The sequence below is a fragment of the Poecilia reticulata genome, linkage group LG15, assembly GCF_000633615.1.
Source record: "Poecilia reticulata strain Guanapo linkage group LG15, Guppy_female_1.0+MT, whole genome shotgun sequence".
NCBI classification, from domain to species: domain Eukaryota; kingdom Metazoa; phylum Chordata; class Actinopteri; order Cyprinodontiformes; family Poeciliidae; genus Poecilia; species Poecilia reticulata.
Genome location: NC_024345.1, coordinates 18,209,332 through 18,235,160, shown reverse-complemented (window position 1 = coordinate 18,235,160; position 25,829 = coordinate 18,209,332). Strand labels below are relative to the sequence as shown.

General features: G+C 37.1%; 2 protein-coding genes across 3 annotated transcripts in view; both read left to right on the top strand.

Moving 5' to 3' along the window:
* LOC103477007 (collagen, type XXI, alpha 1) overlaps positions 1-19,670 on the top strand; it is a 49,803-nt gene extending 30,133 nt beyond the window's left edge. Inside the window, exons 33-56 of the mRNA XM_017308818.1 lie at positions 144-317; positions 1,082-1,159; positions 2,181-2,264; positions 3,283-3,345; positions 5,638-5,691; positions 5,783-5,836; positions 5,943-5,996; positions 8,729-8,782; positions 8,877-8,930; positions 9,014-9,067; positions 9,377-9,430; positions 12,279-12,323; positions 12,401-12,454; positions 12,527-12,580; positions 14,398-14,451; positions 14,601-14,672; positions 14,867-14,902; positions 15,245-15,289; positions 16,812-16,844; positions 16,934-17,080; positions 17,169-17,223; positions 17,306-17,488; positions 17,563-17,640; positions 18,633-19,670. Of these exons, the coding sequence (XP_017164307.1) occupies positions 144-317; positions 1,082-1,159; positions 2,181-2,264; positions 3,283-3,345; positions 5,638-5,691; positions 5,783-5,836; positions 5,943-5,996; positions 8,729-8,782; positions 8,877-8,930; positions 9,014-9,067; positions 9,377-9,430; positions 12,279-12,323; positions 12,401-12,454; positions 12,527-12,580; positions 14,398-14,451; positions 14,601-14,672; positions 14,867-14,902; positions 15,245-15,289; positions 16,812-16,844; positions 16,934-17,080; positions 17,169-17,223; positions 17,306-17,488; positions 17,563-17,640; positions 18,633-18,820 (1,821 nt within the window). The 3' untranslated portion in view covers positions 18,821-19,670. The remainder of the gene's footprint in view (positions 1-143; positions 318-1,081; positions 1,160-2,180; positions 2,265-3,282; positions 3,346-5,637; positions 5,692-5,782; positions 5,837-5,942; positions 5,997-8,728; positions 8,783-8,876; positions 8,931-9,013; positions 9,068-9,376; positions 9,431-12,278; positions 12,324-12,400; positions 12,455-12,526; positions 12,581-14,397; positions 14,452-14,600; positions 14,673-14,866; positions 14,903-15,244; positions 15,290-16,811; positions 16,845-16,933; positions 17,081-17,168; positions 17,224-17,305; positions 17,489-17,562; positions 17,641-18,632) is intronic.
* Positions 19,671-20,468: 798 nt separating this feature from the next.
* Positions 20,469-25,829, top strand: part of bmp5 (bone morphogenetic protein 5) — a 13,483-nt gene continuing 8,122 nt past the window's right edge. Inside the window, exons 1-3 of one of the 2 annotated variants that reach the window (XM_008429803.2) lie at positions 20,469-20,582; positions 22,178-22,569; positions 25,386-25,578. In XM_008429803.2, the coding sequence (XP_008428025.1) occupies positions 22,308-22,569; positions 25,386-25,578 (455 nt within the window). In that variant the 5' untranslated portion in view covers positions 20,469-20,582; positions 22,178-22,307. Of the gene's footprint in view, positions 20,583-21,737; positions 22,570-25,385; positions 25,579-25,829 lie in introns of those variants that run through there. The other variant, XM_008429802.2, reaches the window with a different exon arrangement.

The following is a 25,829-nucleotide window of genomic DNA, read 5'->3' as shown; positions in this document are numbered from 1 at the left end:
ATATATATATAAGAACTGAGTAGTTCTTTGTTTCTTAGTTTCTTTGTAGAATTAGAGCAATGTGTGCTGCCATTTTTATTTCAATCAGATGGTGACCACCAACCTGAAAACTCATGACTTTTATTTGTTTTGTCTGATCAAAGAAGCTGTTTGATGAAAAGTGGCACCAGCTGCGGCTACTGGTAACCGAAGAGGATGTTACTCTTTATGTTGATGACCTTCAAATGGAGACGCAGCCTCTCGAGCCCTCTGTTGGCATTTTCATCAATGGAAAAACCCAAGTTGGAAAATATGTAAACAAGGAAACAACTGTGCCTGTAAGTGTATCCTGATCATTTTTTAACTTGATCAATTACCTAAATGATTATTATTATGTCTTTACAGCAGTACATTGTTCAGAAGTCAATTATCTTGGCACTCAAAGTTGTTGAGTTTGATTATGTGTTAAGTGATTCAAGACATTTAACACAGTGAATGGACTTCTGTAAGAAGATTTTTGTAAATGGGTGCCAATTTTTACTTAGCCACTAAATAACTCAATTATAGGTAGAGTATACATATTAACAATAAAACAACCTTTAGATTCAGCTATCTCTACCACATTAAGTCTGATACTTAATTGTAACTAGTTTCCTTTTTTGCTGCACAATACTGTACTGTATTGTTTTAATCCAGACTGATTTACATCCCTGATAATACAGCTGTGTGTGTGTTTTTTATGAGGCTAGAAATTTAACAAATGGGGCTTATATGAAACAGATTTTCCGGAGCCTTTTTACCACCAGCGCCATCAGAACACCAAATCATGGAAGAATAGTGTAATGTTGCTTGAACACCAAGGGAGGTCTGGCAACATGAAGCAGCCTAGTACCCAGTGAGGGCACTTATTTGTTTCTTTAGCTCCTATAAAATGGTAATTTCAATTCATTGGTGGCACTGCTCGAATAAAACTCACTCAGTCTAATGTTACACAATTACTTCCTATGTTCAAATCAGCTTCTTTTGCACAGTCTTTGTGGGATTCCCAAAAGTAAAAGATTTATATTTAACACTTTTTCCCCCCTAAACCATTTTTGTTTAGTTTGAAATCCAGAAACTTCGCATTTACTGTGACCCTGAGCAGAACACCAGAGAGACTGCATGTGAAATACCTGGAGTTGTGAGTACATCTTCACCTACCTATGACCTCCTCTGACCTTTTCTCTGAGGTATATAGCCTATAAGGATGCCAAAGCATCTCAGGATGTGCTAAATTCTCAAAGTCCACTGCTTTACACAGCATGGCGCTTTCTAACTCTATATTTCATCGCTGTGGGGTACTGACATTCTTTATAGGAAAGTTGCAAACTCGCCATGTAATCCTAAAGCCACATCTGGCATGCATTAATTGATCTGCTGAAGGAAGACTTATGGCTTTGAGTCAAACATGCTGCACTCTGTATATGTATAATTTTATTGCTGAATTTTTGGCCTGTTTTTATTTTGGCTTTAAACTGCCACAGACACAAAGTTATTGCCAAATTACTGTTTCTAATGTGAAGATGTTCAAAAGAAAGATCAGTAGAAACAGTGTAGAAAGATCCATCCATCCATCCATTTTCTTACAACCTTGTCCCTTAATGGGGTTGGGAGGGTTGCTGGTGCCTATCTCCAGCTAACGTTCCGGGTGAGAGGCGGGGGTCACCCTGGACAGGTCACCAGTCTTTCGCAGGGCAACACAGAGACACACAGGACACACAACCATGCACACACACATACTCACACCTAGGGGTAATTTGGAGAGGCCAATTAACCTGACAGTCATGTTTTTGGACTGTGGGAGGAAACCGGAGTACCCGGAGAAAACCCACGCATGCACAGGGAGAACATGCAAACTCCATGCAGAAAGACCGGGGCCGGGAATCAAACCCAGAACCTGCTGCAAGGCAACAGCTCTACCAACTGCGCCACTATGCAGCCTAGTGTAGAAAGATGTAAAAAAAAAAAAATCTTCCCATTTATTAACACAGCTTTCTGTTTTCGGTGTGCTTTCTGTCGTTTATAGCCTGTTTAAAATGTGTGTAATTAAGCTTTCAAAAAACACATAGTTAATTTTTGGCAATTTATCATTAAAGAAGATCTATTTACTTTTCAACAATGAGTCAGATTGATTTGTAAAACATTTTGCTTGCCCGTTACAGTGCTCCAACCATGCTGATTACACTGAACCAACACCAGAACCTTGTGCTTGTCCTCCTGGACCTCCTGGACCACCAGGAACAGCAGTCAGTTTTTCTTTTTTTTCTTCTTCCCACGCCCCTTTTATCTTGTGTTGTGAGGATGCTTAATTGTGTGATATTTAAATGATGCAACTTGTAAATACAAAACCTTGAAAACAGTTTTGACCTTTCAGAGCAAAGGATCCTGGTTGCTAAAGTGGTACTGAAATCATGCACACATAAACTGAAACAGAAATCTTTCAACTGTGGCAGATTTTTGGGAATAATTAATATTATATGGCTTATATGATATATTGGTAAGCCTGGTAGAAATCAGGTCACTCTAGGCTTGAGAAAATTATGTTAATTCCCAGGAGTTGTCTAGATTCTGTTTCATTCAGACAATGAGTCCATGACTTTGCAAATAGGTCAAATTAAACGGCTGTAATTACAGCAATTATTAGATTTAGAACAGTTTGAGAGGTCTTAGTACTTTAATGTCTTTAATGGGTAAACAGTTCTCAGCAGTTAAATTGAAGCTGGCAATTTAGAATAACTTAAAGTTCCCTTCAGACTAAGATGTAATGTATCCGCTCCTAAAAAATGGCAGACCACATGCTTAATAAGGAGCACTTGAAAAAGAAACAACGCAGATTATGGCTTGTCTTTTTCATTTTTCTGCTAGCAGATAGTAGGGAATTACAAAAGTAACAGCTAATTCACAAGGTTCTTAGATATCGCCAAGAAAAAACAAACTTGTTAATTAAAACCTTCAATACATGGTTTCAGGGAGCTTTTCTTTTATAAGGTTGCAAAATGTGCTTTTACAACATTTCCTAATAGATCCAAAATGCCTGGAGTGTAGCTGGCTTGCAGATGTTCCATGTGGCTCCAAACAGTAAATTTTGCATTAGACAAACCCGCTTGATCAGCAGTTAATGGATAAATAAACAACAGCTCAAGCAGAAACATGTTGACACCATTGATGTTTGCAATAGGTCCATTGTACAAAAAGGTTGTTCAATAAACAATAACGGTATTAGTCAAAACGACTAAAGCACTTTTTATTTTTACACGTTTTTAGGGGGGAAAAGGAAGCTCGGGTATCCCTGGACAACCTGGACCTGCTGGTGCTGATGGTAAGCCTGTGAGTACTACATAAATAATTATACAAACACACAGCAAATAATTGGTAATAGTTCGATTAAAAATAAGAATAAAATTGTTGTAAATACTGATAGGCTTTTTTTGTTAAGTGACCTTTTACACAAAAATATGTCATATTATGTCCCACTGCATAACACAAGATCTATTGTGCTTTACAAAAGTATTCCCAGCCCTTAAACATTTACATTTATGGCAAAATGTATTTTAGAGACGTGTATTGCTGTCACTGATAAATTTTTTTTTCCGAACACTATCATGTCATATCATGATACTATTGTACAAATGTGATAATATTGAACAAATGGGACAATTGTATTGAAAATACGTGATAATGACATTGCATAAACATGACAAATGCTTTGTACAAACGTGACAATACATGGTGCCAATGAAATAATTATATTGCATAAATGATATTTCTTCCACATGGTAGCAGTAGTATGCTTTTAACTTGCATTGATGAGACATAGGTTAATTTGATGCATGTGATGAGAAATGAATGGTTAAAAATATATTTTGTTGTTATTCCTAAGGAACCCTTGCTATATGCCACAATAAGTTTACTGAAACGTATCATGTTTGCACAACTTTCAAGTCTTACTCCAAATTCTCAATTGGTTTCAAATTTTGACTTTGACTTGACCATTCAAAGACGTTTTTATGTAGACTCTATTGTACCTGAAGTTTTGTGCTTAAGAGCTCTGTCCTGTTGGAAGGTAAACTTCACCCTAGTCTCTTACTTCTAACAGGTTTTTGTTTAAGGATTATAATGTGTTTACTCAACAATCTAAATTTAAACACTAAGCATCTGACCTGCCGCTGTGGAAACAAGCTTCCCCTCTCCATGATGTTGCTACTTCTATCTTTTGCCAAATCTCTGTTATGCTCAGGATGGTATATAGTGTCAGATCATGTTAAACAGAAGAAATTATATATAAATTAAACTTCTCCTCCTGCTGTTTTGCCTGTCCACTTTGCCTGTCATTGCATCTGATCTATTTCAGATAGTAAACTCGTCCCTTTCGTCGGGTGTTTTCCACTGCTTGTCTGGTTAGGAGCCACTATTTCCATATCCACATAAAATACTAGAACAGGGAAATCCCAGGCAGTCCCAATGCTCGAGAACGGGTTTCCTGCAATTCTTGGATGTGTTCTTGGTCTAACACACTTCAATTAAATAACTGAATTATCTCCTCAGTGCAGTCAAGTTCTCCACGGTGCTGCTAATGACATCATTATTTGACTCAGCTGTGTTAGAAGCAGGAAAACATTGAAAACCTACAGGACACCAGTCCTGGACTAAACTGTAATATTCAAAGCTTGGGATATTGTTTTATAAACTAATTTACGTCTCATGATGCTGTTTGTTCTCTTATGTTCGATAACAAAAACTTTTGGTGCCTTCACAGAACTGCTGTATTTATACTGAGATTGGATGACACACAGGTGGATTTGCTAATTAAGTTAGTTGCACAGGGTATTATTTGTGGTAGACATAGGAGGCTGAATAATTAAGAGGGTATAAGTAAATTGGTAAGAGACTGCAATTACCATTACCTTTGATAAATTATGGCTACCTTAATTTTCCAATTGTCTAATTGGATAATTAAGGTTGGAGAATTACCTAAAATAAAACCTTATTTGAATGATACTTTCTGTTAGCTTTCCATCCTTTGCAAATGTCTGGGTGATAAAAACTAACAACATTGCGTGTTTATCTTATCACGGTTCTTAAAAAGCAGTTGAGTGTCCATGATGCTAATCTGTGAACCAGTGGCTGCATTGTGCTCTTTTGTAGGAAATTACATTGTATCAAGGGAAATTGCAGCCATGTGAATAAAATGAAAGTGGTCAAGCACAATTTATATTGTAGCACAATATAAATTGTGGATATGGAAACACTGCTGTGTTTCCATATCCGATGAAATGATATGTGCTTGAAGCAGGGAAGCATCTAAAACATTCAGAGCAGTGCGCCTTGAGGAACAAGGTTGGGATCTACTGGTATGTAGTATATAGTATGATCAAATGCAATTGGATTAGTTCCTGCACTGCCACTTGGGAAAGTGAGCCAGTACCAATGTTCTTTACAAATGTTAATGTTTGATATCCCATTTATTTGAAATGTTTTTCTTATTTTGTTTCTTATTATAGAAAATTAACATGTATACAACTTTATCTAAAGTTCAGTGGAAGAGTTTAATTGTGTCTTGCCTCTGAATAGATGTAATTAAGTGTTTAATCAAGCATCAATAATTTGTTAAATCTGAAGGGTATTCCTGGCCTTAGAGGACTTCCTGGGCTTCCAGGTCCACCAGGACTTAAGGTAAATCACAATTTTTGTTACAATACCAAAAATATTCATTTGGTGATCACTATCCTGAAAAAAGGGTGCCTTTTTGTGTCAATTTCATTAGGGGGCACGAGGAGCAGATGGGTACAAAGGCGAGCAAGGGAGACCTGGTGTTATGGTAGGAAGGTCACAACGTTCATTCATGGCACAGTTAATTGAGTAGAAATGTTCTACCTTCTGACTTTTTAGTGTTTTGTTGAAAGTCTGCTTTTTCCTTTGCTTAGGGCGAACGGGGTATGCCTGGATTACCTGGACTGCCAGGGCAGCAAGGAGAGAAGGTGCTAACGCCGAATCATTTACCTAAACCAACTTTATTTTTGCTTATTCATAGATAAACAGCCTTTATCTATAATCAAACTCATACATAGACATCAAGTAGGCAATCTGACAGCACTGAAAAAATGATTCTGAAAATAAATAAATAAATAAGTGATCTATATAGTTTTGTTGTTCACGACTGTATAAGCAGCTCTTGTTTAAGTCTAATTCAAAAGATATTTTGAAAAAGTATGTATAATCCTAAAAATAAGACAATAAACAAGGGAAACACAGCTCAAATTATATTATATTCAATACAATATAATATATATCATCATTCAAATTCAGACATTCCACCAATTCAGTCACATAAACAATTTGCACGCTATGAGAGTTGTGTCTTTAACTTATTTTGACATATGAAGTAAGAGTGAATATGCTAAGATCAAAAGAGATGTCTGAGGAAATGCCAACCTGCCCAGATTTAGCAAACCAAGCAAGTTCTGCCTGAAACCAGACCACAAAATGAAAATGAATAAAAATAAATAAATAGAAATGAAAATAAATCTTTTAAATGGCTTTGTATACCCCCCCCCCMAAAAAAAAAAAAAAAAAAAAAAAAAACAGCACTACAAGATCCAGCTACATTTAATGAACAATAAATCTTATTTCTGGAAAGACCAAAACTATATTTAACTGTCAAGGTTTTAGGAGATGAAAGAGACTGGAAACTCTTGATTTGCACATCACTTCTGATTTGAACATGGCTGCATCAATCGTAATTGTGTGCAAGATTTCTTGAGATTTTAGCTGCCACTTGAAGCCAAAGGCAAATTTCCGCGTGTATTTCTGTGCAATGATGAATATTATTATTAAAAATTACCCTTTCTGCCTGAGGAAGAGATTGTTTTTGTTTGTTTTCTTTTCTGAAAGAATATCAGTGTCACCGGTAAATACACTTGCTATCTTCTTTGATGCAAGTTCCTTGGAGCGATACAACTTGTGTTACATTTTAGTCCAAGAAGAGGATATTCTTTTTTCCTCTGTTTATTTTTCTTCAAATAACAGATTTTCCACACAAATCTCCATTAATAGGCATTTTTTGAGTCAGCGAGAAGAGATGCCAAAAATGTTTGGCTCAATCAGAACAGTAGAACAATAACACGTTTTGATAGCCTGAAGATCACTGAATGAAAAAAAAAAATCATTCAACAATAGTTTCATTAAATGATGAAATTTTATGATGGTTCGGATAAAAGCTGCATTCTTGAAGTGGTATTCTCCAAGCTTGTGGAAGGAAAGACATCCTGAGAGTTTCTTGGGATTGGTAATATAAAAGAAAGTTATTGTCAACCCTTGTTTATTGACTCATAAAGTTGGTATGCCACATTGTGTTCAAAAACATCTATGTCACAGGACCGTGACAAACAAGATTATTTTCTTTTACTTACACATTCGGTTTCTGCATAGCACAATCTGAGGGCTTTGTCCTATGATATTTGTTTTTTGTCAGTGAACATAAATAATGATTTAAAACTAGTTTGAAGGAAACTGGAGTCAGACTTAGTAAAATACAAGCAATTTGTGACCAAACGTCTGGGTTTGTGGCTGTATTGTGAACATGGACGGACATTTCTCGGCTTGAAAACAGACTCAGAGTTATACATGGTTCCTCAAGTCTCATTTCAAAAACTTTCACTTAAGAGCAGGACCAGACTCCAATGCTTTTGGCTCCTCAACAAATAAAATTGTGGCCAACTGGCAATCAATTTTTAAACTAGACTTCAAAAGAGCCAAGTCAAAAACAAATATTTGAATGAGAAAACTGACTTTCCACGTGTACAAGTCCAATTCTGTTTGCCCTCAGGAAAGAACTTTCATGAAGGACAGCATAATAATAATTTTTTAAAAAGTCAAGAATCTAAGTGGTTCTCAAACTGGATTTTTCCAAACAGCAAAGAGCCATTTAAGGTTCTCTTTATGTTCAGAGGTCTTTTAGGGTAAAGGCTTTTCTCTTATGTCCAAGCACATTTGTGTCTACCTCTAAAATGTCTAAGTCATTTCAAATGCTGAGTAAAGGAAACATTGTCATAATTGTTCACGAAAGGAAACCACGTCCAGGCATAATTCAAAAGCATTTGTATTTATAATAGTACCACTTTATTACCACTGTCTAATGAATAGTTTATGGGCTCTCCGTCTAGCTATTCTCTAAAATAATGGTCCACAATTTCCCCAAAACACTGCATACGTAGCCGCTCCCAAGAGGCTGTTGCTCCAATAGCTCAATGACATACTGACGTCTCCTCTGATAGCTGATAGATGATGAACTCTAGCATTGTGGTTGAATTATGAATCACTGCTGGGACTTTTAATGGCTTATTGCATGAACAATTCACTGGTGATGTTAATTTTATTAGTTATTTAATGGAAACGGTGCAGTTGTAAAATTGTGTTTCCTCATTATTAGCCGAATTTAGACAGAGATTTGTGCACATTTGCAATGGAAAGCTAACGATATCAGCAGAATATGTCACTGACAGAGATTTTCTGATAGTTTTTCAATTCACAGTACATCTTACCTGTTGAACATCATTTGTTCCATGCGCTAACTGAAACAGCAAAAGTACTGTCATATTAATTGGATGGTCATGGAGCTAAAAAATGGGCTCGTCTATGCAATTATACAGAGAGACGGACTTATCTATGCAACGCATCTAATGTTTATTTTTAATCTTTTGGCCTCATTCAGGGTGCAGTAGGTTTACCAGGAATTGCAGGGTTGCCTGGTACACCTGGTCAATTGGTAAGAATACAGAATGTTCTAATGGCTTAAAAAGAACTCAGATGCTACATGGGTTTATATTTATTTTTTTAACTGGATGTTGTTATCTTTCCAGGGTATAAAAGGAAGCATAGGACCTCCTGGGCCACCAGGTATTCCTGGAAATCCTGTACGTGTGCCACATGCAGAAGTATAAATCCAGATGCATTGTGCCTGTATTGTATTAAAAAAAATGTTTCCGTTTAATTTCAGGGTTTTCCTGGGAGAGATGGAAAAGATGGGATTCAAGGAAGTCCCGGTCAAAAGGTTTGGTAGTGTTGACAGTGTTGCATGTTACAAAGATTATTCCAATTTGAGGGGTGTAGCAGAGGCATGTAGTTGGAGAACAGTGAATATAAATTCACTGTGTCCAAGAAAACAGCTGCTGTTTTCAGGCAACTATTAAAACCAAATCAATAGGAAACTCATGTCTTTGTTCAGAGGGACATCTATCATTTTTTTCCCATTTTATTTTCACATTTAGATAAAGTGTTTAATGCTTCACAAAGCATTCAGAAATGCACTAAAGCCACATGACTTGATTTTCAACAAAATCTGATGTTTTTTCTCTATTAGGGTGAAGCTGGAGCCATCGGTATTCCTGGTTCAGACGGAAGACAAGGCCATCCTGTGAGTACACATGTTAACAATATGCAGTGCTTTGCAAAAGCATTTGTAAGACTTGAAATCTGTATGTAGTTTCTCTCTGCACACACAAACTACAAGGTTTTGGATTCGGATTTTATGAGCTAGAAGAACACAAATTAGTGAGTAATTATGCAGTAGAAGGAAATGAAAACAAGGTTTTCAAAATATTTTAAAACTAAAATCTGAACACTTAGTTTATAATCCGAATTCAAAACAGACTGATGTGGATTTGGATATTTAACAATTAAATAATCAAATGCTACTAGTTGCCTAAATCTCCTGGTACGTAAACAGTCCACCTACGTATTCTTTATGGTGGCCAACAGGTGCAAATGCGCAGCAACAGAAAACATGCAAACAAAAAAAGAGAGGCAAACAAATGAAATCCATCAAACAAGAGATGACGCAAACAAAAAGCTAATCAAATGCAGCAAACAAAAAAAGAGACGCAAACAAAAAGCAAATGTAGCAAACAAAAAAGAGACGCAAACAAAAAGCAAATGAAGCAAACAAAAAAGAGACGCAAACAAAAAGCAAATGAAGCAAACAAAATAAGAGACGCAAACAAAAAGCAAATGAAGCAAACAGAAAAAAAAGAGACGCAAACAAAAGTCCTCCTGCTTTGCTCGACCAAAACAGCAGAAGGTGCCTCATCAGCACTGCGGGATATTGAATAAATAAATAAATTACTTTAGTGAACCAAAAATATTTACAGCTATTACCAGACTTAATATCTATGTTTCACCTCCACTCATAGGGGAAAACTATTGGGAGTTTTTWAAACGATTTGCCGGGAGACATGGGTTCTCTCTTGGTGTACCGAGCCTGGAGCGCCCGGCCAGCTGGCGAGGGGAGCTGGCTGTTAATGCAGCGGGAGCAGACATCTCCGAAAACGTCGGAACAATATTGTAATTAAGTGATTTACTGTTGAACTGAGCAGATATTTCAGATCTATACATCTACATTCTCCCCTAAAAAATTTATAAAAAATCATTTTGTGTAATTTTAAGTGTAACACAGCACAAATAATTTTGCCGCCATTGCTGCTTTTCTGAACACCCGTTTTAAAAGATGCAGACCCTAAATTTGGACACAGCTGTTTTTTGTTCGACTCCCTCTAGTGGTCTGGAGCACTTCCGTTTTCAGCACTTTTTCTTTGCATCTTTTCTTTTGTTTGCTGCATTTCATTTGTGGTTGTAGTCTTTTTTGTTTGCGTCTCTTTTTTTGTTTGCATCTCTTTTTGTTTGCTGCATTTTATTTGCATCTCTTTTTTTGTTTGCTGCATTTCATTTGCTTTTTGTTTGCATCTCTTTGTTTGCTGCATTTCATTTGCTTTTTGTTTGCATTTCTTTTTTGTTTGTTTCATTTGCTTTTTGTTTGCGTCTCTTTTTTTGTTAGCTTCATTTGCTTTTTTTGCGTCTCTCTTTTGTTTGCGTCTCTTTTTTGTTTGCTGCATTTGCTTTTTGTTTGCGTCTCTTTTTTTGTTTGCGTGTTTTCTCTGTTGCTGCGCATTTGCACCTGTCGGCCACCGTAGTTCTTTAATGTAAAAAACTCTTTTGTGAAGGTCTAATAGGTTCTTTATAGAATGTTTGTGAACAAACATAGCCAGGAACACACCAGACAGGCTAGAAAAAACACTAAGGAAATTTAAATGAAAGAAGTCTACAGCAGAAGCAGTAGAGATCCACAGTTCAGGTGATTTAATCTGTGGATACCACAATAAATTATGACGTGCAATAAGATAATATGGCACAGAACTAATACTGCAAGTCACCTTGTACACACCCGCCCCAGAAAACCATAGTGGTGAAGGTGACATGCTGTGTTTCTTCTACAGGAACAAGGAAGCAGGTCAGAGAAGATGTTGTGGAGAGAGTTAAATAATAAATAACTGTGGGCCAAAATCTATTAGAGGCTGCAATAGGTACAAATATGGTAATTACAGTGCAAAATTGTTATTCAAAGCCTTTATTTGGAAGGGCTGAATACAAATATATAATGTCAGATTTTTTTTATATAAAGTGATCCAAAAATAATGTATCCTTCCATGTAACATTTACACGTTTCTTCTTATTGGTCACGTCAAGTGGCTAAAAAATACTTCTGGGTAGTTCTGTACAGTTTTTGTATTCTGTTGATTTTCATAGCAATCATAACTTAATTCAAACTTGTAGACATGACGAATGTGATGTGATTGATTTATAAAACTTTTACTTACCGTGTTGTTGTTTTTTGACTTTAGCAAAAATGACCTCACTGTTTGAATGATCATAAACCCATTTCAAAACATGATTACTAAAACCAAGTTTGTGATTCATGTTTTTCAAGTATCATGAAAAGCAGGAGGGGTAGAGTGTCATATTGAGACCATAGTGTCATAATCACCACCACCACAAAGACTGAACCTGAAAGCCAGTAAATCAGAAGTGCTACTCCAATAAAACACCCCAGGAATATCCTTATATGCAGTAAGCACGCACTTTGGATTGAATTACTCACTGTGAAAAATGCTAATCGAGAAACTGTTTGTTCCTAAAACTGAGAACTTTGTCTTGGGGAACAAATTGTTCCAACTGGGGAGTCATCACACAGATCATGATCAATGGTGGTGTCAAAAAGTTTGCAATAGGTTCACAAAACATGAGTCAATAACTCCAGAAACTTGCTGACCATTTGTGATGTAAATCAGGGAGACAGACTTACAAGATGGACAAGATTGCACTGAATGTTTTCGAGTTGAACATCAAACATTATGAAAGCTTACTTTAAAAAGGCGAAATCATTTTGTAATTCTTGTAAACTTATTTTCTATATACTTGACTGCCTCCAGGGTGTTCCTGGTTTGCCAGGAAATGCAGGCCTGAACGGACAAAAGGTAAAATTGTGCTGTTGTGCAAAAATTAAAGCATCATACATCGCAATCCTCTTTGACTGGAATGATTCTCATTCAAGGGAGAAACTGGTGAGCCTGGACCAAAAGGAATCAAAGGATCAGCTGGCCTATCTGTGAGAGCCAAGTCCCTTAATAACATGCATGGTCTGGTATGGATTATTTATCAAAAATATATTCTCTTGCAGGGGGAATTTGGCTTACCTGGTGAACCCGGCATGAAGGGACCAGTTGGACCCAAGGTAAATAATTTATAACTGTTAGAAAGCAAGATTAAGCTTTTCTGAAATTGTTAGAATTTGAGATCAATTAAAAAAGCTGAAAAAGTATTTTTGAAGAGAAAAACAGTCAGATACTGTATATAGTGACCAGGATGGTTGCGCGACGTCAGCATGATCCAGAGATCTCACATGCAAACTTTTGCAACAGGTACAAGCAAACTAGAGTCATGTCTTAATTTCATCTGACTCTAAGCAAAGTGTCAGATGACACGATACAGATATTACACAATGGTCAAAAATTAATATTTTGTGATAGTCTCCTCGCCTTTTTTTATTCAAACATCACTGTTTATAGATTTTGATTCTTAGCTGTTCAGATTGACAGAAATCTTATTTCACAAACAAATGTTTCTTTCTGAGGTTTCTATAACATGCTCAAGTTTTATAATTAAATTTTTATCAGTGTTCCCAGTCCTCTGTAGTTCAACATTGATAAATCTTGCAGCATTATCTTATTGTCAGATCCTACATATTTCCATCTTGGACATATTTGGCTTTTTTGCTGGTCTTGTTCATACTCAATTAGTGCCAAAACTGTAACTTTGCCTATAAAACCTGCCACATCTGTCTGCTGCCATTCCTGAGCCAGGGTTGCACTGGTGGCAACCTGATATCTGAGAAAAATGCTTGGGAGATTCCCCGGGGCCTCCACAGGTTGAAGTTGTCCCAAGGAGCTTATTCTCAAAAAAATAAAAAATAAAAAATGGCAACATTTTGGGTTTAGCGAGGACGTTGGACATTAAATTATTTTATACTTCTAAACTTGTTTAGTTGTGCTCAGTTGTGCTTATTTGTTCAATAACTTTTAACAACTAAAAGTATACATTTTCTTCATTTATTTGCAGACGCTGTAGTTTTAAAGTCCATTAAGGTGGCAATTAAAATAATTGCAAATAACCGGTCCAAGGAAATCATACCATCTCTATAACTGACTGTGAAGTATTTATGCTGGACTATCACATTAATATTTTCAGGGAAAGAAAATATTAATGTGCTTCCTGATCATGTTAGGTGGAGAAATTCTCCACTTCAAAGCAAACATAACTAAATCAAAAACACAAAGGGATGTCAGCCACTTGGCCCTCATTAAGTCTTTTATAACAATTAGGTCTTTCAAGTGATAGTAGCAAGTATTTTTGAGAGTTGCAAGTGTTTTTGAGGCAGGAGTAAAACACAGTGACGAAAGAGTTTTTCACTAATTGTGCTCGACTTTGCAGGTCATTACATATCAACTGGCAGGAGAGTTACGGTGATTTCTGGCACCTTCACTTTTTTGCACTGCAGCAAAGTACAGAGCAGCACAGTGTTCGGTGAAATCATATTCTCAAAGTAAATGTTGCATAGCCTTCACAAAATACAGTTTAAATTACTATTAGTTTGGATATTTTTGGAGATTAAAAATCTGTGGAAAATAATGTGGTTCAAGAGCATGACATGTTTTGCTTGGTCAGGAGTTTAACTAAAAGAAACTGTAACAAAAAGCACTCTTAGTGGAACAAAACTTAACAAGAAATCTGGACCCACTTCTCAGGGTAATTTTTAGTTTAAAAGCTACAGTTCTGCTCTCTTCTTGGGTTCATATTCTGTCTTCTAATCATTTATGGCTGACACTAGTTACTGGACTGGGGGAATAAGCCTTTAGCTTTACACATTTAATATGCTAAGCTTCAAAATCAACTAGATCGCATCGGTCAAATTGAATCGTGATTACAGTCATGTATTGCCTGTAACCTAATGATTTTCTGTAAAATAATTGATCTCTGGTTTAACAAATCAAGGGCAACAAAGGTGAAAGTGGAAAACCTGGGATGAGAGGATCACAAGGGCTTGTGGTGAGTTACTTTCAAAACATTATAATTCGTACCTAATTTGATATTAATCTAAAAAGAGGAAACAAATTAAATAAATTTAATAAATTAGTAACTGTAAGTATTTTATTTATGTTCCATATCCCTATTTTACAAAAAATATGTATTTAAAGGGGAACACAGGGGAACCAGGATTACCAGGTCAACCTGGACACCCAGGCATGCCAGGCCTGAAGGGAAGCAAGGTATCAAGCAATCAATCAATCAATGGCATTTTTCATACAGATATTACACAGTGATAAAAAATTAATATTTCATGATAGTCTCCTCGCCTTCTTTTTTTCTAAACACCACTGTTTGTAGATTTTGATCCTTAGAAATCTCCAGCTTACAAATTTCTTCTGTTTTTCCTTTTCTGTCACATCTTTATTTTTTTCAGGGAGAAAGAGGAAACACGGGTGAAACAGGAGTGATGGTAAGCTTTAAGAGTAACTACATAGCTCTGCATTAATATTTCACATCACCACAGGCTCCTTTTTAAATATTTTTGACAGCTCCTAGAACATGGAACTTTTGTTTACACACAACAGTCAATATTCAAGGTGCCATATTTGAAGATTCCATGGGAAACAAAACCTTAATTTTTTTTTGTCACATTTCACATTTAGTTGTTTTTTTTATTTATCTCTAACTCTTCATAATATATTGTCTATCAAATTTGCTTCAACTGCATTAGAGAATGCATTACCACAGAGTTTATTCTACCTTATACTGTAATTTAGACATTGATTGGAATCTATACATTTCATCTCATCAGGGAGTGAAAGGTGATCAAGGAGAACCTGGACGACCAGGAGTTCCGGTATGTGTGTGTTGTTTTTTTTTTTGTTATTAAACTTAGTTGGCTGCTTCATAATCCTTATTTAAATTTTTTAATTCTACCAATGAAAAAGCTGAGGCATATCTCAATGAATGTCTGATCTGGTGGGATTTTTATTCAGACTTACCAACATTTACAGATATTTGGCAAACAATTTTATTTCATTAAAAATAATGTGATTTTTTATAGTGCTTTTAAAAATCTACAACACATGATCTGCATTTGAAGCCAGATTTTTACAGACACTTTATGAAAAGACACTTGGCAATTTTGTCTGGCTGTTTGACATTAAACCTTTTCTGTATTGGGACATATTTCTATTTTAATTGCATTGTTCAAAGTCAGAAGTTTGAAGATGGCATAGAGAAATAGTTATTAGACGTGTTGTTTCTCTTAAACTAAATTTCTTGTTGAGGTTTGTTGACATTAAAATTTACACCAGATGTCGGAAGTAACGCAAATAAAATCAATACACAATAAAATCAAAGTAATTTAGTTCATAAATAAAAAAATAGCAAAAAGATAAATGAATGACAGAGGGGATAAGTAAGGTATACACATACTGAGATACATGAAGTATTTTGCATATAAAACAGCCTTTTTTTTTTAACAATGACAACTTAAAGGTTTATTCTGAATGGAGAAACTTAATTATATGAACTGCTCATGTGGGACCCATTTTGCATAGAAGGTTCCTCCTCTCTATGCACTCAAATCCTCACTTCTTCCCACAGATTTTTATTTAAATGCTAGTAAGCTAATTGACTTGGCCACTCAGCTCTCCTTTCTTCCTTTCTTCCTTTCTTTCCTTTGTCCTTTCTTTCTTTCTTGGGGGTTTGTGGGAGAGTCTTGTCGATCAAAATTACAAAACTATGGGGCAGTGGACATACAGGCTTTTAAATCCAGAACCCCATCTTGAACTACTCATGATACAATGTAAAACAGCAATTTCAATAGGGTCCTTTTTTATCTAGGGAAAAATAACAGATGCTCTAGCACCTCCTAGTGGCTATCTGTGCATGACCCTGAGGTAACCTCTCAAAAACCTACAAAGCAATGACATCATCATCTGAGCTTTCTTAATGTCCAGAGGCATAGTAATAGTAGCGTTTTTATCTTCTAAAACCGGTGTAAAAAATGTTTCTGATTATTCTCTAAACTGGCAATTAGAGCAAATTTTCAAACTGATGTAAAACCAAAAAAATGTAATGTTGGACAGAAAGAAAAAATGATTTTGCATCCGCCTATGTAGATATCTGAGTTCAACAGTCAATACCATAACTGACTTACATCATTCATTGATGCTATAAGAAATATATATATATTTCTTTAGCATCAGTGCATTTGATTCATCAGAAAAATTCATTTTAACATGATCCACTGTTTGTAGTTATGAATGATTTTATTATTTTGACTCGGTCCTATAATCAGGATAATGTTGGATGGTGTGCATTTTGAAATAGATCAAATTTTAATGTCTTTGGTGACTTATTTTGATTACCAGGGATCACCTGGCCCAGTGGGATTCAAGGGGGAGGTATGCTGAGATGAAGAAAAAATGATTATACATCAGCACCACCTATGTAAATGTATGCATTTCTAACAAGAGGGTGGTATTCTTGCCAGAAAGGGACAGCAGGGGATCCAGGACACAGAGGGCCAGAAGGTCAAATGGGACGGCCTGGACAACCAGGTCAGTCAGGGCCAACTGGGCCCCAAGGTGTACGAGGGGACACAGGCCCCCCTGGGCCACCAGGACCCGAAGGCAGATCTGTAAGTTTGACACTTTCTGAAAACAAAATGTTTTTTCAGTTGTTGTGATATGCAGTGATGACCAACAAATCATATCGATCTACTACAGACGAGTGCAATGTCAGACAGTCACATTCGGCAAATCTGCAGAGACATTATTAGAAGTGAGTAGCCTTACAAACGAATCAATGAGCTGTTTCTACACAACTGCACCACGTGAAATCTCTTTGTTGTCTCTGATTCAAGGTGAGCTGCCTTTATTACTGCTAAGCAACCAGCAGAGTAGCTGCACAAGATGTCAAGGGCAGCCGGGGTCACCTGGTGCACAAGGTCCAGCTGGTCCCCAAGGACTCAGAGGCCTTCCTGGACTTAGTGGTTCCAGAGGACAAGCTGGCCGTCCAGGGCGTCCAGGGGTTATTGGGCTGAAAGGTAAAAGTAGAATCATATGTGCTGTATAAAAGCTATGTTGTACATTTGTTCTAAAGGTAGAATGGTGTTTGTAGGAGAACCGGGTTACAAAGGTGAGAAGGGGAGCCCTGGTCAAGTTGTGGTTGGGGATCAGGGACCTCCTGGACCTCCAGGTAAGAAAATGTTGCTTTTCATTCATAACTACAAAAGCATTATTGACAGGACATCTTGGAAATATGCTGAGGTGTCGACATTTTAAATGTAGATATTAACTCGTATGATAAGTCTTACGACTTTTCCTCTACTGTGCACATAGGGTTGTTATTTGAGACATCTATCCACTTTTAAACAAAGACTGGGAAGAGATCACAAATATTCACGTTTCTTGAGGTGATCAAGGCCAGATTTTAAGTACATTTTCAGAAAATAAAAAACAAAAAAGAAGAAAAAGACGAAACATAGAGTAGGCATTATTAAAACAAATTGTATTGAAAGTGTTTGGGGTGGACTGCAAGGGTGGTTCGTGAAAATGGAAGACAGTTCAAGTCCACAGATGCCCTTCACTAAGCTATCTTCACCACATGGATCAATATTACAGTTAGCCAACTGGAAACACATCAAGCATGTCTCAGCATGTTCTTGAAGTGATCAGCAAGAGCGATGGTGCCACTCACTACTGAGTTTGTTTTGGATATTTTTTAGCTATGTTTTTGGGGTATTAAACTTTTGATCAGCTTTTCAACAGCCTGCTTAAGTTTAAATGTCATTTTCAATAAAATGCTTTCTGTTTTTGTGGTTTACACGTCCTTCTTCTGGTAGCATTTGAAGCTGAACTTATAACCTGATTTCAATCCAGCGGAATGAAAAACAAATACTTGCAACTTTTTTTTCTCCAGTTTTAAGGTCTTTCTTAGGTGTTTATTCTTTTCAATGCTCCAAATCAAGAAATATGAAAAGAAGTGTGAAAAGAAAAAAGAAACGACAAAAAACAAAAACAAAAGCGAGGTAGCCAAGGAATGCTTGTGACAACAATTATAAATGAAATCACTTAAATTCTGGAGGGATTGAAGTTATGGTGTTGCAATTTCTGCACTGGTTTCCCTGATGTCTGTGTTCATCAGTCTCCCATTGCAACTGTTATGGCTCAGTGTTTTTATCTTGACAGGGCCTGTTGGTCCCCAGGGGCACAGCAAACCAGGTCCTCCTGGTAAGCCAGGACTTCCTGGTCAAAACGGAGCAGAGGGTAAACCAGGTAATCCCGGTGTCCCTGGCCATCCCGGGGTATGTGACCCATCCCTGTGCTATGCTAGCATAATGAGAAGGAGTTCCTTCAGCAAAGGCCCAAACTATTGATGGATTCCAGTGTCACTAACGCCTCAAATCTAAAGCTGATGTGGAACAAACAGCCATTCTCAGGAAGATTTAATCTCTACAGTTTCTCTTTGTCATGAAAACTAAAAGTACCTCTTCAACTTTTTTGTGATCTCATTCATCATTGTATATGTTTTTAATATGTGTATTGAATATATTGAAGAATATTATTGTTCTTTGTCTTTTAACATTATTCTTGAGGTTTTCAGGGTGTTAGGAGAACTGAAAATTGGCTCATTTGAATACCTCCATCTGGGCACCTTGAAACCTTGTATGTCATTGTGGCTGGTACACTTCCCTATAGCGCCCCCTGGTGTTGCTTCAGTGCATGACGCTTTCTACCAACTTCACAACACTGTCAGTGGGTGCTATTTAAAGTTTGAAACTAAATAAAACTGTTATATAAATTACATGTTTTGCTGTTAATCTTGACATACCTTTTCTGTAAAACTGGCATGGTTTAATTTTGTCTTACTGATTATGATCTCCTGTGAGCATTTTTTTAAACCTTTTCAAGCAGCTATATTGTGTATTTTCTGAGATAAAATTAGACTGTTCCCCACAACAGTTAGAAGTCTTTAAAATGTCACCTCTTTATATATAGGATGGAAAATTTCCCCCAAGAAATGTGACATTTTTGACATTTTACTTCATTTACTCTCCCCAGGTTCAGTTTTAATTTCTGTATTAGGTATTGTATTGTTATTTATAAGAGTCATATATGTGCATTGCAACAGTGATGCATCTTTAACACATTTGTAATGTAGATATTTGGTGACTTTTGTGCGTTTTTGTCATTTTTCAAAAAACTAGAATTAAAATTTTAGAACAATTTTGGAAATTAATTTGTCACACACATGCACGCATACACACAATTATGTTAATGCATAAAAGGATGAAGCGTTACTGGCGAACAAGCTAAAAACAAAATGCTCGCCATCTAATATTTCCACTTAAAATCCTTAGGTCAGAAAACTGGATGAACTGGATGAACTGGATGAGTTCATCCAGAAAACTGGATGAACTCAGCTGCCAAAGGTCCCAGAAGTTTTTGCAACTTGTCAGGTTACAACCACAAACTTTAAAACATGTCATTGGGATCATATGTACCAACACAAAAAGATGCATAATTGTGACGTAGAAGTGAAATAATGCAAGGTTTTAGATTACTTTTCATCAAGTGAAAAAGAAAGGACACTATAAATTTTTGCTGTGGTTATAGTTGCAGGTATTTTATGTGTCTACCTGCTGTGCACATGTAGAGATTTAGAGTTCTGCTAATTCTATGCTGTAGCTCTGAATCCACAAATATCAGTTTTTTGCATGTAGCTTCATCCATTTTTTCCCCCCCATAAACCATAAAGTCTGACCAGTGTGTGTTCGCTTAGTCTGTCCGTTTTGCAAGTGGGCTCTTTAGGATGTTTTCCTTTGCCCTACATAATTTGTGCAAACAGAAAATGGGACTTCTTATAGAATAGAAGTCTTTACATCCAGGCCTCAGTAGGTGATGCTCTGCATCTTTTAGATGTGTCTCTGCTTCAACACACCTGAGTAAAATTATGAGATCATTAGCAAGAGTCTAGAGAACTTGACTGCATACTGAGGAGGTGATTCAGTCATTAGATTTAGGACCTCGTTGCCACAGGACTTACTGAACCTGGGCCTGGATTTGAAGATCTCTGGAATAGAATAGTCTTTTCTATCCAATAGTGAGAAATTTCAGGTGCTGCAGCAAAAAGTTAAGGTAAGAGGGAGCATGCATATTCCATAAGTAACAAGTCATGGGTAAAAATTACAATTACTTTCTTTTTGGCACTCTTCCATAAAAACCAGATTAATGGAGTTCAAGACTCCACTAATTTGTAGTAAACAGGATTTATTTTAGTGGTTTCAGGTTAAAGGGGGATGGATGCACATGCATAATATTCTTTTCCAGATTTTCAGTTGTATAATAAAATAAAAATCAGGTGTGGTTTTCCTCCTGCTTCACAGTTTTCAGTAACTTGCGTTGATGTTTCAAACAAGACCACTTTTTCTAATGTGGGAGAAACGGGTGTGAGTACTTTTTAAGGGGTGTGAATACTTTTGTTAGGCAGCTGAACTGTAGTGGAGACTACAGACTTAATGACGGTATTTTATCTTCCACTAGATGGCAGTGCAGGGCAACAACTCAGTCGAGGAATGAAATTAAACGTTTTCTCTTCATTTGTGTCTCGTTCTAATATCGCTTTATGATTTTCCTCGTGATTGCTTGTTTAATTTGGCCAACCAGAATGCATTTTCTGCATGCTTTTTTGTTGCAAATACTTTTCCTTGCAGTAAATATTTAAAGCTCAGTGTAACCGTTAGATCGGTGGTGGATGTACTAGTTTGCCAAATTAATGAACTCTATTATTACGTTTGGTGCCATTGGTATACAACTACAAACGATTTAATTTGACTTCCTCTACGTTTAAAGTACTTACAGTAGGATCAAAAGCATTGAATGCAGCTGAAGCGCTCACCTATAAACACCCTGACTTCAATAAGTCGAGGTGATTAAAAGGCTCTGTCATTACTCTTTCACTAGTTAAGACTGGGCTCTCAGATTTCAAGTGTCTCCATTTACACTCCGAAGCCGCCACATTCATCATGGGACCCGGCTGAAGTTTTACTGCGACCGCTAGAGGAGGATGCGAAAACAAGAGCAGAGTGTGGGATGGACCCAAAGGGCAACTATAGCCCCAGTTAGTGCACATTCTCCTGAAATAAATATATATATTATATACGAGCCAGGGCATGAGTGGAGTGTTCCTCTGTTCGTATTTTTTGACACAGTTCACCACATTTCATCCACTTGGAAACTTAGAATCCCTCGACGTCCTGGGCGTACCTACCTTTTTTTTTTTTTTTTTTTTTTTTTTATGTCAGAGGAGTAAGGTGAGGGACGGGGTCACCGCTTCATAAATACCCGGAGACTCTGGATAGACCTTGGCGGAGTAAACGGGCCTACTGCCAGACAAAGTTCTCACACAGGACAGGAGTACCGATTTTTCCTGCAGACTTTGTACCCAAACAGATTCCTGTCTTACTACCGTGAAACTTGTGGCTCCTCTATTTTTTTTTTATGGAAAGTTTATGAATCCGTATTTGTAGACTTTTAGAGAATTTTTTTTCTTATTTTTTTCCCCCCTCAGAGATTGCTATGTAGTTCATCCTCTCGTCTCTAAGAGAGCAATTTGCCAGGATGACAGCGCTTTGTACTCCTCTGAGCCGCGCACTTTTCGCACTTGCTTGGAGTAGTCTGAGTTTTCTTTCCTGCGCTCAATGCGCCCTCACTGACAACCATGTGCACTCCAGCTTTATTTACAGGAGGTTGCGCAATCACGAGCGCAGGGAGATCCAGAGAGAGATCCTTTCCATCCTGGGTTTGCCTCACCGTCCGAGGCCCTTCTCTCCCGGGAAACAGGCGTCCTCCGCACCGCTCTTCATGCTCGACCTATACAACGCCATGGCCGTGGAGGAGGAGGAAGGGGTGGCGGTGTTGAACCGGAGCGTAGGGAAGAGCTTCAGTGCCAAAGCTCAAGGGCACTCCAAGAAAAGTTACTACAACCCGCAGCACGCCGGCTACTCCCGTGTGCCGCAGCCCTACAGAGCGGCCCCTCTGCTGGGGCACAGTCCTTCACTAACCACGGCGCACGACACCAATTTCCTCAATGATGCTGATATGGTTATGAGCTTTGTCAATTTAGGTGAGTGTATGACTGGCCCGTGCAGTAATGGATCCATTTAAAAGGTTAACAATGACTAACAAAAATGAGGAAACTTTCAACTATGCTCAAATAACAGACGCTTAAAGCTCGTTTTTAGTTTCATTTTGAATTGTTTTTCCATTTTTTATGCGCTCTTGATGAGTCTAAATTATTTCAAATTTAAACACCAAGAAAATCCTCCTGTCCACATTTATTAATTTGTACGAAAAATTGTGGTATATATATTTTCTTGTGGAAATCCCGCTGTGTGTCTGCCAATATAAGTTGTTGTATGAACGGCTTAATTGAAAACAGGAAACATAAATCACTAATAAAATAGAATCTTCCCTTCTCATTCACTCATTCATTTTAATGTAAAATTCAAACACCATTTAAATTTAAACCTTGGTGGTTAGTTTTTTTTTAATTATTATTATTATGTGCACCTTTCAATGAAAACAGCAGTTGATTTGTATAATGATTGTATTTGTTCGGTAGCTGCAACTCTGAACCCAGTGGTTCAGAGCAGCTTATCAGATGACTGTCTGACCTTGAGAAAATTGATCTCAAATTATTTCCTGTTGTTAAAAGAGAGAGAGGAGGGTGATATTGATGGGTGCCTGCTTGTGAGGTTCTTTCATTGTTGCAGAGTTCTACAACCATTTGGGAAATGTATTTGTCTGTCGCCCTGTAAGGATAATTCAAGCACATGGTGAATTACTCAGAAGGTCAGAGCATAAAGAAACTATTTTTAAAAATCCCTGAAAATATAACCTTCTCACGGTAAATTCTTAGTACTGGCATCTCAAGGTAGACAATTATATTTTACATAAAACAGAGCAAAAGATGTAAAAAAAAAAAAAAAAAGAAAAGAAAAGTGAATGTGTGTAGCATTGCCTGAAACAATAATTCCTCACCTTGGTCTGAGGCCATCTGTTTCCACTTACCACTCTACCCGGGCATGCACGCTGTCAGCCTCGAAAGTTCTGCTCCCATTCTGGGGGATTTTCAGTAACTTTCTCAAAGAGGCTCTTGTCTTTATTACAGTATGCTAAAGACAGCGGCAGCCCTCAACTGTTTAAAAAAAAAAACGTTTAGGTTCCCTTTTCATGCAATTAATACTGTATGAGTCGGCATGCAATTCGCAATGATTGTATTAACAAAAAAAAAGTACACAGTGATCTACTTACTTTCATTTAATATTGAAAAACAACTCATGCCAAAATTATTTAAAATATTGGTTATTATGACCACATATAATATTTATGTAACATTTATCTATTTTTTTATTAATTAAATAAACTTAAGTAAAATATACGTATTAACTTTTTTAACAGCTTACAATGCTTATTGTGCAGAATATATCCTTGCCATTCTTTGCATATGATATCATGTTATCTGCTACAGTAAGTAGCCTGCAGTCAGCAGATGAACAGATATGCTGCTGTAAGCTTAACAGTTTGCAAGCATTTCCTAAGGTGATAGGTGGCACTCTGTGATTTCCAAACAATGACTAGCCCATTTTTAATTGACAGGAAATATCTCCACTGAGTCAAATTTGTCTTTCTTGTAAGTGAGGGAAAGTGCAGTGGCATTCTGCAGCTAGCTGACTAGCAGTGCACAGCAACAGGTAGGACAGCACTGCATTGCATTATAGCCCAATCAAATTCTAGCTTATCCACTACTTTCCTGAACATATTAAAGGATTTTAAACCGTAGGATGGTATTAAGGAGAACTTTATCAATTGTAAGATTTAAAATACTTGGAATACCTTGACACTATTAACTAGCACATGCCTAACTATATTAATTAATTTATTAGTATTGAATAACATTCTCAAAGAGGATTGAAGATTTGATCCAATTGTCTGTTCTGGTGATTTTAATTAATCAGCAGTTTGCATGCAGCTTACGCTTAGCATGGAGAGAACTTACTGAAGCTTTAGCCATTCAAAGTTAAAAGCACTTTCTTCTCAGTGGCACTTCTGCTTCAGATTACAGCCTGTGGCTAATTTAATAGAAGTCACTCAGTGGTTTAGAGTCAAGCCTGACCTTTGACTTGGTTGTGCTAAGTAACCGCAGGTGCTCTCTCTTGATAAAATATCAGGAAAACACCCCACATGATATCTCCACCAATCTCAGGACGTCCGCTGACCCCAACTGCATTCCTCCTTGCTGCGCTAGTTATGGATGTGAGACAGTTGAGGTCACTCTCTCTAGCTACTTGTTATCTTTTGATAATGCTGTTGCTCAGGTTTTATTGTGTTAGTAAAAATAATTCAAAATCCTTCTCAACAAGGGCTATTTCGTTTTATTTCCGAATCACCAACGACTCCTTGGGGAATTTTTAGCAGAGGTGAGTTGCAGGTCAGAAATGAGGTCAGAGCAGACACTCGCATGGGCTCTGAAGAGTCCTGTCTGTTCTTTTCTTTCTGCTTGGCAGCAGCGGAAAGTGTCTTTAATTGAAATCAGCCTGTTTTTCTTAACTGACAGCCCATTCATCATGGCTGGAGAATGCAGTAAGGCACACAGTAGAGGGCCTGTCTGGGAACTGCTACCTGTATTCAGTTGACTGATTTAATGAACTGGAAAGTGCTTTTGTTGGTACTCAAAATGTTTGGGTTGGATCTTGAATGTAAAAGAAGATGTGATAAATATTCTTTTTTTTTTTTTTCCCTCCTCTGCAATTCATGCTGGCTTTCTCTGTCATGCAACACAAGAAACAGTTCAGGAGGTGAACTCATATTTTCTGTTGAGATTTACTTGGCAGTAATACAGAAGTTCATCATAAATTTATTTTTTTTTCCTTTTCCCAGTGGAGAAAGATAAAGATTTTTCTCACCAAAGAAGACACTACAAGGAGTTCCGTTTTGACCTGACTCAGATCCCAGATGGAGAGGCGGTGACCGCAGCAGAATTTAGGATCTATAAGGACCGCAGTCACGCTCGCTACAGCAATATCACCCTGAAGGTTTCCATATATCAAGTTATCAAAGAATATCATAACAAGTAAGTTTAAATCGGCTAAAACACTCACATTAACCTCTTACCCCCTAAGGGGGTATAAATAAATTTCCGCCTGACAAAAACACACAAAAGTAAATCACTTATAGCCTCACAGCTATTAGATYTAAKAAGAAMCTTTTGGTACCTCTGTAAAGGTAAGATGTCATAGAATGGTTTTCTGGTGTCAGCACCATTGTAGCTTTGACCCTGCCTGAAATATTAGGGACAAAATACAAAATATTTTGCATTTTTTT